A 14,354-nucleotide genomic window follows, 5' to 3' on the forward strand; every position below is an offset into this window, starting at 1 on the left:
GACACATGAATAGTTTATTACATTTTAAGAAGCCCTGAGACACAGTTTAGGGAGAAAAAAAACGGGGGGGAAAGCCAGGTTAAATGGGAATGAAATCATTTTAAGTAATTTTGAGTGTTCCCAAAGCCCCGGTGTTCTGCAGTTTGTGTGGGCTTACTGTACTGTTGCAGAGTTTATACTGTAGAAACTATGTCCAGGACAAGGTGTTTGGAAGTTTTGGAAGATTCATAGCTAACCACACTGAAGATTATGGAGGTATTGATCAGTCTTCTCATATTTTTAAGCCTCAATTTGTCGTCGTCCCCCCCCCCTCTAACATAATTTAAGGGGTCTTTTCTCAAAAAGAATTACTAGTATTGTTTGGTCACCATTTCCACAGCCCCACCTAAAATATTGTCCACCAGCCGCCACTGGTAAACAAGTCTCTTCACTCAGGTGTATTTCCACAGGCCCTGCAACTGCAGTCATTAAACCACTCTTCAAAAATAATAACTTAGATGCTTCAGTAATGAACAATTCCAGGCCCATATCAAGCCTGCCATTTCTAGGTCAAATCATTGAAACAGTTGTTTTTCAACAGCTGAGTAATTTACTGCATTTAAATGGTTGTTTCGATGTGTTCCAGTCAGGCTTTCGTCCAAACCACAGCACTGAGACTGCTCTTGTTAAGGTCTTTAATGACATCCACTTAAACACAGACAGTGGCAGAACTTCAGTGTTAGTATTATTAGATCTCAGTGCTGCGTTTGACACTGTTGACCACAGCATGTTACTGGACCGACTGGAAAACTGGGTGGGACTTTCGGAAACAGTTCTAAATTGGTTTGAATCCAACTTAAAGGAGAGAAACAACTTTGTCTCAAGTCTTAACCCACTATTCTCAAGCAAGTGCTGAGAGTCAAGCAAGTCAAGTCATTGCTCAGGTCAAGCAAGTCAGAAGTCAAGTCATGTGACATTCTGATGAAGGACCCCAGTTTCTGAATTTAAATCAGTTAAAATATTGTGGTTATGAAAAGTTTTGTTTTATTTTCAACATAAACAGCAATGGAGAGTGGGGCGCTGAAATGATACCCCAATAAATTCTAAAACAGGAGTACAACACAAATATGTTACATCAACATGTTAAGCCTCCTGCCCTGGCTCCCCTTCAGCAGGGTCCCAGCATTCCTCCATGGTATGTCTAAGGTGCTCCATATGACACTGTCTCATTGTGTTCCTAACGCACAAAGAAATATTGCATCAAAGCCAATAAAACGGAATAGTGTATGTACCAGCGACGTGCAGTCAGGGGAGGCAGAGCCTCACCTGTCATACTCCAATGTAACGTAAAAACAACTAAAGAAAAACTAAATAGTAATAATAATAAAATGTCTGATCCTTGTTGTAAGTGTGATTTCTGTATGATTCCAATCGCTTGTTATAGTCAAAATCAGCAAATTGGCCGAGCTCCGCTTCAACTATGGGTAGCGATGAGAAGTGAGGCAGGGACGAGCTCTGCCTCACGTAAACCCACAGTAACTGGCTGGAGCGCGGGCACTAATGTAGCGCGGGCACTTATTTTGTGAGTGCGCTCAAGCCAGTTACTGTGGGGTGAGGTGAGGCACAGATGAGCTCTGCCTCCCCTCAGAATGCGTCACCCCACAGAAACTGGCTGGAAAGCGGCCCTAAGCGCATGCCTGCACCATCTCACTGTATGTCACCAATGTAATGTTTGGAGATCCCTTTATTACATTTATCCTCGCCATCCATAGTCTCTAAATAACTTATTTCATATATGATATTTAGGCTCGCTGGTCTCATCATACAACGGCAATGAAAAAAGCACCAGGGGAGGCAGCCACAACCTCTGCCGCACTGAAGGGGGCGCACGTGAGCCCACAGGTTCTTGTTGCTACTGTTATTCTACGCAGAGACCGTAGACGCAAACAACAAACTAGACTTTTAAAACTAGAGGAAGATAAGGAGGACTTTTACAAAAATGTAATGGAGATTGTTGTCCAGAAGGAGAGCATGGACTTCATCTTCAAGTCAAGGTAAGACCACAATTGTAATGAAAATGGGATCTTACTAAGAAAGAACAATCCAATATTTAGATTGTGGGTATTCTTTTGTTGAACGGTCTGTTTAAAATGAATCGAAGCATCAGACTAAAAAAGCTTTTGAAAATTAAGGTCAAAATATAATATTTGTAAATCTGCCTCACCAGCCATGAACCTCACCGCACGTCACTGGTATGTACCAGGGTGCATGACATGTGTGTGTTTGTGTGCAGACAGTGCGACATTAAGATTGAACACATTTCTTTCATTTGGGAACACCCACATACAGCTTGGGGCCCCAAGCGACATTGTGAGGTGAGCCCCCCCCCCCCCCCCGACAGGAGTGAAAAAAAATGTTTGGAAACAAAGTAGGCTACTTTGCAAATATAATTCCTATTTATTATTATTATTATTATCAACAGTTACTTTTGTATACAGTGAGGTAAATGGTAAATGTGCATGTATGTCGTTCAGTATGCGTTTCCTGCCAAATACTAGCCTCAAAAAGATTACAATGTAATTAATGCAAATAAACTACTTCTACTAATAATCATAATCAATTCAATAATATAAATAGTATATTATTTTATTATAATATAGTCAAGACAAAACATGCTTATGAAAAAAACAAACTGATATTTCTTAAATCTGTATTCTAGTTCCCTCTGTCAGCAATGTATCAACAACTACACACACATTTCTATCAGTATTCTATCAGTGTTGTGGTTGACATGATGATGACTGTTAGGAGTTAAGGGGAGAGGCTGAGCATCACCATGACGATGACTGTTAGGAGTTAAGGGGGGAGGCTGAGCATCACCATGAAATGTGCAAATTCACATAAAAATGAATAAAAGGGGAAAAATGCTCCATGTTTTTTAGGCTGTAAACTTGAACTGTTATGTAAAACTAGACAGACAGTGAATCACTCTTCCTCCTGCACATTAGCAGATGTGCAGGAGGAAGCATAACATACTTGAATGAATGTGTTATGATTCTGTTTATAGTTGTATTTTTGTTGTGTGCTTTTGTGTGCCATTTCCTGTCTCACCCCTCTCTTCTCTGTGTTCCTCTGCAGGGCTGGTGTGTGACAGGGAGTTGGCTGGCTCCTCCCAGTAGCAGACGAGGCACACCTGTTTCCACTCACCTCTTTACCTGTAGATATAAAAGCCCGGTCCTCATGCCACTTCCCTGCCAGATAATTCCTCTGTGTTTCGACCCTCCGGTGTGTCTCGCTGCTCTCCTCGTTGTTTGGATTATTGTTTGGATTTTTGCCAGCCAACTTCCTGACTCCACTGCCGTATGTTTTGTTCTCTGCTTGAATAAAGTTTTTTGTTTATTGACCATCTCTCTCCAGTCTTTTGCTTTGGGGTCCAAAATTCTATAGGCCGTAACAGAATGTTAAATAAAGAATGCTGGAAATAACTGCATCTCCATTAGCCTGATGCTATGCAGAGACTGCCTTCTTCATGTCGTGAATTGCAGCTGATGTTTTAATATGGCAATTGGCAATTTGACTTCTACAACATTCGCAAGTTGTTTAACTCATACAATATCCCACCTTCGAATGATGCTCTAGTTTCTTCATGTTTTGTTTGTTTCCCCTCTTGCTTGCGCCGGACTGAAACTGTCTTTTCACCGACATCTCTTCACCTGCACTAGTGGCCGTATCAAAGCCGTGATTGGTCAGATGTCGATTCATTGCAACGGTGTCGGGTTACAGGCGTATTCCCCTTGTCACCTCTCACTCTCACTCTCGCGGGGGGTGCGCACAGCAGCTGAGGCCCTCTGTGTGTAGGTGTGTGTGGTTAAAACTTAGCAGCCAGCGGTCGCTCTTTAGCTGTTCTAATGAAAGTAAACACAGTGAAGGCGCTGGTGCTCTTCTCAGAGGCGGAGTTACACGTCCCGCTGCCTCCTGGTGCTGTTTCATGAAGTGAATGAGAGTCCGAGTTCGAAATATATCTCAAATAATGTATGCACTGCCATTTCCCAACATAAACATTACAGTCTACAATAAAACGGTTGTCTCCTGTGTGCTCCTCTTCCTACTTGGCGCTCCGGTAACTTTCTCTTGCGAACAAGATACAGTGTCTTTTTTTTTCATCACCCTTTAGGGGCTCCCTACAATACAAAAACAAATGCAAATATTTAATTTAAAAAGTAAAGTCCTTTCGAGTCATCTGTCTCAAGTCAAGTCTCAAGTCATGAATACCAAGTCAAAGTCAAGTCAAGTCTTTTATCAATGTTAGTCAAGCAAGTCTCAAGTCCAAAAATATGCGACTCGAGTCTGACTCGAGTCAAGTCATGTGACTCGAGTCCCCCACCTCTGGTAAATACACATCTGAGTTGACAAATATGACATGTGGGGTTCCTCAAGGCTCCATCTTAGGGCCTCTTCTCTTTAACATCTACATGCTACCACTGGCTCAGATAATGAAGAACAACAAAATAAGTTACCATAGCTATGCAGATGACACACACATTTACATAACCATTTTGCCAGGAGACTATGCTCCACTTCAAACACTGAGTAAGTGCATTGAACAAATCAATGACTGGATGTGTCAGAACTTTCTCCAATTAAACAAAGATAAAACTGAGGTAATGGTTTTTGGAGCCAAGGCAGAATGTATAAAAGTTAGCGCTGAGCTTCAGTCTGCAATGTTCAAACAACAGATAAAGCCAGAAATCTAGATGTAGTCATGGACTCTGATACCTCAAGATACCTACATTTTAGTTATTTAGACACAATTAACACTTATAGTTTAATGTCTTGTTACATAAGAATAGATCATATTTGTTAAGTGCAAGGTCTCCCTTGAAAAAGAGATCATTGATCTCAATGGGATTTTACCTGGATAAATAAAGGTTTTGAATTGAATTGAAGTGTTATTATGGGAGAATTACTATTCGTGTGGTACTACTGCCTTATTAGGCCCATATTGAGCAGAGCATATTAAGACCAAAACTCATGTACAACAACTTCCTTACTTGCAATAAATAAGCACTAATTAGAAGGTTATTGAGGAAAACTCTCAACTAATGGCTAACTATTACTTGTAGAATATGGTCATGTAGAATAAGGCATTAATAAGTGTTTTATAATGACTAATACAGAGCCTATAATATGCATGTTACTTAACAACTAGTTGATGGTTAATTTGTGTACCTTAATATAAAGTGTTAAAAAAATGTCTTTTAATGTTTGTTTTTATAATCTTTGCTTTTTAATGACTGTTTTTAAATGCCATTTTCTGAATGTCTTTCATTTTTGTAAAGCACTTTGAATTGCCTTGTGTTGAAAGGTGCTATATAAATAAACTTGCCTTGCCTTGACTGCACACACTGAGCATGCTTGTGCTTGTAAATACATTGTTTGTATATTGTGTTTTGAGCTCGGTGAAATATACTCATACACATACTCAAGTGCTCTACTTAAATACATTTTGGTTGTACTTTTACTGATCTTGAGATTTTCCATGTAATGCTTACTTAGTATCGTGAAATTACAAAGGAAATGCAAAACACTGTTGACAAATGAATAATAGATTGCTGCACCCTTCAACTGCCGCTTACATGTGAATGCTTATGTTGAGTAGAAATACTATCAATACTTTTGAGTACATTTTGAAGATACAGCTATGGAGAAAATGAAGAGACCACTGCAGCATTATGAGTTATACTGGTTTGACTATTTATAGGTTTGTGTTTGGGTCAAATTAACCTATTTTTTATTTTATTCTATGAACTAGTGACAACATTTATCTGTGTTAAAATGCAACAGACACTGGAATGTAATCGCTGCTATACATGTAGCATTGATTTGGGAAATAGTGATTTAAAGACTTAAACTATATGCAGTTACAATGTGCAATGTGCTAAATGTGGGGGGTTGTGCAGGACTGATAGTGTTGAAGAAGATTTTGAACTAGTGGATGAAGCAAATGTTTAATGGTCTAATAAATCAAGAAAGAAGCAGGGTCGTTTTCTCATGGACAAAACAATGTGGGGGGGTGCGCAACAATCTAAAATATAAAAAGAGGAATCAGCTCTAAGCACCCACTGAAACTACAGTACCTGCTGAAAGTTAGAGTAAAATAACTGAGAATAATTCAGCGAAACCCTTTGTTCAACATGTCACATATGACTTATATAGTTTATATTCCATGTCCTTTGTGTTGAATAATGTTTTATTAGTTGTTGATAATTGGAATGTCCTGTGTTTGATGGTTTCAGTTGGCTACACCATGAACGACCTGATCTTTGAGTGGCAGGAGAAGGGACCTGTCCAAATTGCTGAAGGCCTTACACTGCCACAGTTCCTGCTCAAAGATGAATCAGACCGCAGATACTGCACCAAGCACTACAACACAGGTGACACACACCCACTCAAACACAATCTCACACTCACTCACACACACAAACACACACTGCCATAAGCAGCATGACACAGTACTGTAACACACACACACAAACAGTGGCGGCTCCAGAGTATTTGTGTTGGGTAATCTCTGGTAGGGCTAACCATACAGCGGTGGGGCTCAAGTCAGTATTTGCAATGTAATTACATACACGCTCCCCTTGACAGTGAAACGCCACGCGTGAGGTTTAGATTATTTCCCTGTCTCAATCCAAATGGAACTGTATGAAATAAAAAGGCACATTTGTCTTGTAGTAAATAAAAAGGGCAACCTGGAGCCAATTCTACAACTTCCCCACAGGTGAAAGAGTTACATGCTGAAAACCCAACCCCTGCAGGGGGTCTGGGGGGATTCTCCCCCAGGAGATTTTTTGAAATACTAACATAAAATACACATTCTGGTACTCTCTTGAGAAGAAAATAAATACATCTATTACTACCCGACATATTTTAAAAAATGAATGCCATTTTAGTTTTTTGTTACTTTGTTCTGAAAGCTGAACCTGCTGCTCCTCACAGAGAGAAGAGGGAAGAGGCTGTGAATGACTTTACATTGTGGATAAGGGTGGATAGGCCCCATTGTTCTGTGTGTCAACATGAAAGACAGCCCACACACCTATCAATCATCAGATCATGGGGTCTTATTTCATTACGTTGTATCCATGGACCATGGATATATAAAGAGAAGTTCTACCGCAAAAGTATTCTCCGTCGGGACTTCCTGCAACAACACCACGCCGTTATTGTGATTCTGATTGGCCAGAAGACATTATCAAAGATGTTTTATTGAGAAGACGATCACTACGTGACAAAAGTTTTCAAAACTGTTTCTGGTCTTCGGTATTTCCAGACAAGTGGCTACTGAAATCAATCTTACGAACTGCTGTCTGTGCAATTTACTCGGCGCGAGTTGGCGGACTTTTTTTTGCTTACTTTAAAGGAGAGGTGTCATGGCCATTTCCACTGATCATAATTCCATTGTTGAGGTATACTAAAATAGAAAAATACTCTGCAATATTCCAAACTCACTCAGCAGTATTCACTTTCTCCACTAAACGGCTCGCTGCAGCTCTTGCCCCCCTCCCTGTGAGCACAGTGTGCTCCGATTGGTCGGGACCAGTCGGGACGTTGTGAATCGCGCTGAGCTCCGTGGAGGTGTGATTTCCTTGTTTAGCGATACACAGCGAAACACAGCCAAACTCACCCTGAGCACACACAAAGTCACAGCCGAAGTAAAAACAATAAGTGTGGCTTGATATTGAGTAAGAAAAAGGTTGATAAACGCTGTGAGAATGGGAGTCTGTTATCAGCCTGCAGCCAGGGAGGAGAAATCAGCTGAGCTGCATGCACTGTGTGTGTGAGGAAGTCGTGGATTGGTCAATTTGGACCAATCAGCGGGGGCTTAACGTAACGGCTCCGCGGACGTAACGTAACGGCTCCACGGATTGGCCCATTTGGTTCCGGGTACCGCATGACCGTATCGCGTCATAGTTCTGGGCGTGGCTACTGGGTACTTCTACGACACAGCACCCAGGAAGTAAAAAATGGACAATGACGTTTCACCAACGAGGCGTTTTGGTGAGGTATTTTCTGTTTTAGAGTTTTACTTGCTACAGGGTGTACTTTGAGGGTTTTGACTCTGCACACCGCTTACATGCATAAAAACCTTCATAACACACAAGGGGACGGGTAATAACCGGAAAAGCATGACATGTCTCCTTTAACATCATTTTTGATGGTGGGGCTAAGGTGGGGCTAAGCCATTTCTTGGTATGGCTAGTCCATGGATTTGGTAGTCACATGGATACCTGGATTTCCACTTATCGGTACCACCCAAGGTGGCACATTTTAGTGAAGTGTTTTCAAGTGGCATATATCTATAGATGATATTTTGGAATGATAGACATTCCAGAGTGGTAGCTTAGTCATAGAAATCAGCTTTTGAATACAATGACCCGAAGCGCCAAATTCAAAGGCGTAAAATGTGGCTTGAATGTACATATAACTCAAATACCAACATGAAGTCAACCATTTAATGGCTAATGCATTGTTCTTATGGTGTTGTTTAGTTAGACAGGTCATTCTAAAGTAACTTGGACAATATTTTAGCCAAATAAAATTATTATTACTTGAAAAAAACAACATAAAACATGGAACTGCATAACATAGTTACATGTACATGTCTGCAGTGTCTAGATTTGACCAGCCAACTAGACAAAGTCAACTATACTACCAGTTTTACATGTAGAACTCCTTCACAAGGTCAAGACATATTCATGGAGGCAAGTCTAGTTTGATTTACTTACATATTTACCCAGTACTTGAGTATACATCAGTTTATACTCATCGACAGTGACTTGCCATGCACTTCATGGGTACTATATATTCATCTGAAGTTGTACCGGTATGACTATAAAGTCCAGACCATTGCAGAAACAAAACATTGTCAGTTCTCTTCATCACCAGTGTCAGACTCGTCCAGTTCCACTGCGACTTCGTCCTCATCTTCACTTCTCTGGTTGGTGCATGTCTGCAGTTTGCACATGTCCGTGCACTTCAGTTGGTTCTCCAGGCACACACAGGCTGGAAGTTTGCAGATATGTGCACACTTGCAGGACATCAGCTGCAATACTGCATCAGGTGCCGGTGATCCCTGCATCCATTCTATTTCCAGACTGCCATCGTCACCTGTAGTCCAGCCACAGCCCTTGGGGTCTGGCACAACAGGTTCACTCACAAGACAGCGTCGCCAAATCGCGATCTGATAGTTTGCGCAATCCTTGCATGGTGGCAGTTGGCTGGATTCCACCTCTCCCCGTTGTGCACAGAAGAGTTGGTAGCGGAGTTCATTGACATCAGAGGTGGTGGATGAGGATGCATACAACCGGCAAACAAAGTCCTGCATCTTATCAAATAGGTCAGCAGATACATCCCATGCTTCACCAAGACACTTGAAGGCCTGGTAGGTCTCATTCTCCTTCAGATGCTTCAGTGCACTTAACTTTCCACGACCAGCGAATGCACTGACCGTGTCACACCCAGTGAGAGCATGTAGTCCAACAAGACCTTGGCAGACTTCCTCGCCCAGGGAGCTCGCTAGTTTACCAATGTCTGTATCGTGTACGATTCTGTGTACCACACTTCTGATACAGAGGGCAGGCCATCGTCTTGCTGAAGCCAAGGCACAGTATCAGCACATCAGTGTCTTCAGCTGTGATGATTATGGACCCATAACCATCCCCTGAAGCATGTCTGGCATGAAGTAGCATGCGCGTATCAGCTTCTTCTTGGGTTGATCTCAGATCTTGGATTTCATGCCAGTGATCCTTGGTGATCAGGTAGCATGCCTCGCCACAGGTCACGTACAGCGACTTGTCCTGGAGCCTCTCTCCAGTAAAGATGCTTCTACACTTCCTATGGTAGGTGACAGGTGGTATGACATCATCTGGCAAGTCCTTTGCGATGTCTAAGATCGGTGCATGCTGTCTGATTTCTGCTGCTCTGAGCAGGGTTTTCCAGGAACCAATGTCTTTTGGTGATACCAGGGTGGAGTCTTCATCTTGAGATGTGCAATGGATGAGGCACTCCAGGCGTGGCCGCTTTGGTGCCGTGGCGCTGGGTCCTGCCTATGGGACTGAAATATTAACTTAATCTTAACTATACATCTTAACTAAAAATGTATGTCGACATACCGGTACATCAGACGCAGTGTCCGATAACATGTACAATGGCAATAACATGCGGCTCCAATAACATTATCTGAAAAGCAACAAAATGAGCTTCTTCCCCAAAAATCTGAAAATATATTCCAAATAGAACATACAAAGCTTATATAATATTCATTCAGGCAAGTTTCATTACCATTTTCCACATAGCAGGGACAAACACAGAACATACCGCCAAACTTTGTAAGTGACAAAATGCGTTATTTGATCAATAATGGGGTAGCATGTAACTCCGCTAAGCTACTCAGTTGGAAAGTCTATCATGGCTTAATGTACTTATATGGACCCGATGAACAAAATGGTACCACAAATGTTTTGCCACCTCGGGTGGTACCGATATTGGTCTGGCCCATGGACTACCCCAGCCACACCCTGGCGCCGCCACTGCACACAATATGAGCCGGTTGCCTCATTTCATATTTGTATGATCAAGTCAAGAAAGAAATCGAATCCAAAAGGAAGAAACATCCATACTGATATTGCCTTTCCATTAAGTATGATCTGACCATATAGAAGACAAACAGAGATGTGGTGTTTTGGATTCAACCCTAATCCTGACAGATCTTTGGAGCCATACTCCTGTTTAATCAGTTTTAAGACTGAATGCCTGCAGACATCGTTTTAGCACATCCAGAATATCCAAGTGTAGGGGAAGCCTAGGCTGATGCACAGGTCATTCAGCCATTAATGGCTTGTAAGATCAGAATTGCGCCCTGTTTGTCTTCAGAGCTTCAGAAGTGTGTCGTGAAATGATATGATATCAATAATCCAATATAATGCTTTGTTGCAGGTAAATTTACTTGTATTGAAGTGCGGTTCCACCTGGAGCGTCAGATGGGCTACTACCTGATCCAGATGTACATCCCCTCTCTGCTCATTGTCATACTGTCCTGGGTGTCCTTCTGGATCAACATGGATGCTGCCCCAGCCAGAGTGGCTCTGGGCATCACCACAGTGCTGACCATGACCACACAGAGCTCCGGCTCCAGGACCTCACTGCCTAAGGTCTGTGATTCTGGATTGTAGCACATGTCTGTTCATCTGTCTCTATTAGTCTGTCCTCCCTCTGTCCCCACACATGCAGGCTAGGTGAGGTCGAGACTCTAAATTGCCTATAGGTTTAAATGTGAGTCGGAATGGTTGTCTGTATGTATTTGTCAGTGTCGTGGCTTCCTTCCTTGTTTATCTATTAAGCCACTAGACGCCTAAAGGCCCCTACACACCAAGTTGACATCAAAGAACACGACTGTTGTCGCCTCACGTCTCCTGCGTCTTGGCCATGTTTCGCACTGGAACACACCACAAAGACTTCAGCCGACGGCCAAGTAGCACGTACGAACTGCGCATGCGTGAGTGGCAATAACTCTCCTTACCAGCAGGCGGCTGTAGTGTGTATTTGTCATTCAAAAGAGGCAACCGGAAGACAGACTGCGTGATATATACAAAATGAAAGAAACTATTTAAGCATTGTGGCTGTCAACCTTAAAGTACTGCTGCTACCACATTCCAAGCATCAGTAATTATAATCCAAGATTATATTAATATACAACATCATAACACTGACAGGCAAAAGATGTATCATCATGTCCATCTGTATCTTCTGACTTGTATTGTAGTATAGCTAATTGTATCCTCATTCTAATGTGTTATCTAATGGCTGTAGAATGAAGGTAAGAAATAAAGTTTTGTATTTTGCAGTAGCGGTAAAAAGTGGTTTATTATCAAATGTAGAACAATCAATGTGTCAATGTAAACAATATCAATGTAAACAATCGAAAAGACACGACGGTGTGGGACACCCCAATGTGAGTAGGGCGACAGGACGCTCATCGACGGCCAGACATCTATCGACGGCCGAAATCGGCTTGGTGTGTAGGGGCCTTAAAACAGACCGTTTTCTTCCTTTATATTTGTGTTACTTACAGTTTGAAGATTTGCTTGGCCTCCGATGGTTTGGATGGTATTAAGCGATGGGTTTGCTCAAAAATAAAATAACAAACTTTTACATGTGCAACAAAGAAAAGAGGCCTTTACAATATTCAAAACAAATAAGCAAAACTCAAATAAAATAACAAACAACTTAGGTATTCTTTCTTCTTGATAAGGCTTATATAACTTAATAACTTAAAGGGTAGTTTTACGGTTAAAACCTGTTCCTCGACGGCGTCTTTAAAGCAGATTGCCCATCACTGTCACTTTTAGAGGAGGCGCCGTGGGATTTGTAGTCTTTTATAGTGCGTTGACTACAGACGTCACAATTGGTGGCCTTTCTTATCAAAAACTAAATACTGGCTCTGATATTCTGGCGATACAGGGCTTTGCTCTAGATCCCTGCACGTAAGTGAGCCAAAATAGATATACAATGAGTCTGCTGTAGTCAAGGGAAAAACCTAAACATGTAGCTAAAGTGTATTCATCAAGATACTGACCTGGAATCCGGTTTTCCGTTAGCCGGTTTTTAGCTGGTAAAATGTATAAAAAAACGGTAAATTCAAAACCTGCCAGTCAAAATGTCCGTTAATAATGCTCATACAATAATGCTTAGATAACGTAGGCTCAGTGGCGTTTTTATATGTACAAACTGGCGGGGCACAAGAAACAACTTATTATTTAGCGCTGGTGATGTACAGTAGTCTAAGCTCTCTCGTCTCCTCTTCATAACTACACTTTTCGAGGCACACACACACACACACACTTACAGCCAATCAGTGCTGACTCATGACATGACGTTTTAGTGGAGCTGCAAGCGCTTTGCCCCACTTTTTTTGCCTGACACACATTGAATGAAAAACTACTCTGAGCATGCGCAGTATAGTTTTCACAGCCAGTGGCACCCCAAGACTCTGGGGCCCCAGGCAGAAGGGACACAGTTTGAGCGCATACAGATGCATGTGAACTAGGGATGTTAAGATTCACCGATTCGGTGCACCGACATAAACGTTAAAAATGCGAGTGCACCGGTTGAAAGAGTGCACATTGAATACAGTTTGGTTGAACTCACGATGCATCGATTGTAGCGTCTTTGCATCGGTAAAAAAACGATTCATTCATATATTATCCTCTCATCCTGTCAGCACTCAGCAGAGATGATCTTTGCTTCGCACTACGGAGGCCGAGAGTCTCAGATATCAAAACACATGGAAGTGGAGGAGAAAGAGAAACACAGCGCACCGAAAAATACCTACAAATCAAACGTCTGGCAACACTTCAGATTTTTCAAGAAAGACGGACAACTTGACAAATCGCAAGCCAATTGTAAACGATGCCGTGCCGCTTTAAAGTACACAAGTAGTACGAGGAACTTAGCGACGCACATAAAGAGGCGACATGGGGTCTGCGGCTGAAAAGAGAAACCTGGAAGTTAGACGTTAAATCACTCAGTGAGGTGTTCTGTCAGAGAGAGTGGAGTGTCAGGACCTCGACACAAAGTGATGAACCCAAATGCACGACCCAGAGACAAAGTCTTGAATATAAAAAAGGGTATATTTATTTTCACAGTTCAGGTCATTCCTCTTAACAGAGTAGGTGGTGGAGATAACAAAAAACGCTCTCAAGGAGGAACAAACTAGCGTAACAAAAACAGGACTTAATAAAAACTTAAGCCAACAAAGATAAACAAAATAACAAAACCTGACATGAGTGAAAAGCGATCCTTTCAGAGCTGAGGCTTGGCACGACCATTCGAGGAAACAAACAAGACGAACTGACACAGGACAGGGGAGAGACAGGACTATTTAAACATCAGGATGGCGCCTGATGATGGCGGGAAAAACACACAAAGGGAGGAACACACAGGGCCTGAAATGAAAGACAAGAGGTAAATACAAAATAAAACAGGAAATGACAGACAAAATACATAAACAAACTAACACATTTGACGAGACACAACATGGTGTTTAGGATACAGCAGACTGTGACTGCCAATAATAGTTTAAATGTCTTCCTTGCATAAGAAGTTATGAAATACCTGTTTGTGAAAGGTTATTTGTATTCTTTATGGTTCATATAGAAACCACTGCTTTCTGCTCACTGGTGACCAGTGTTGGGACTAACGCGTTACAAAGCGTTACAAAGCGTTACTGTAACGCCGTTATTGTTGGCAGTAACTAGTACTCTAACGCATTACTATTTAAATTCAGTAACTCAGTTACCGTTACTACATGGTGCGTT

The 14,354-nt window shown here is 41.8% G+C and overlaps 1 protein-coding gene across 1 annotated transcript in view; it reads left to right on the forward strand.

Annotated features, from left to right (window-relative positions):
* Positions 1 to 14,354, forward strand: part of glra3 (glycine receptor, alpha 3) — a 115,687-nt gene that overhangs the window by 81,716 nt on the left and 19,617 nt on the right. The window contains exons 6-7 of the mRNA XM_071204218.1: positions 6,276 to 6,413; positions 10,975 to 11,189. Of these exons, the coding sequence (XP_071060319.1) occupies positions 6,276 to 6,413; positions 10,975 to 11,189 (353 nt within the window). The remainder of the gene's footprint in view (positions 1 to 6,275; positions 6,414 to 10,974; positions 11,190 to 14,354) is intronic.

The sequence above is a fragment of the Pseudochaenichthys georgianus genome, chromosome 1, assembly GCF_902827115.2.
Source record: "Pseudochaenichthys georgianus chromosome 1, fPseGeo1.2, whole genome shotgun sequence".
In the NCBI taxonomy this organism is placed as follows: domain Eukaryota; kingdom Metazoa; phylum Chordata; class Actinopteri; order Perciformes; family Channichthyidae; genus Pseudochaenichthys; species Pseudochaenichthys georgianus.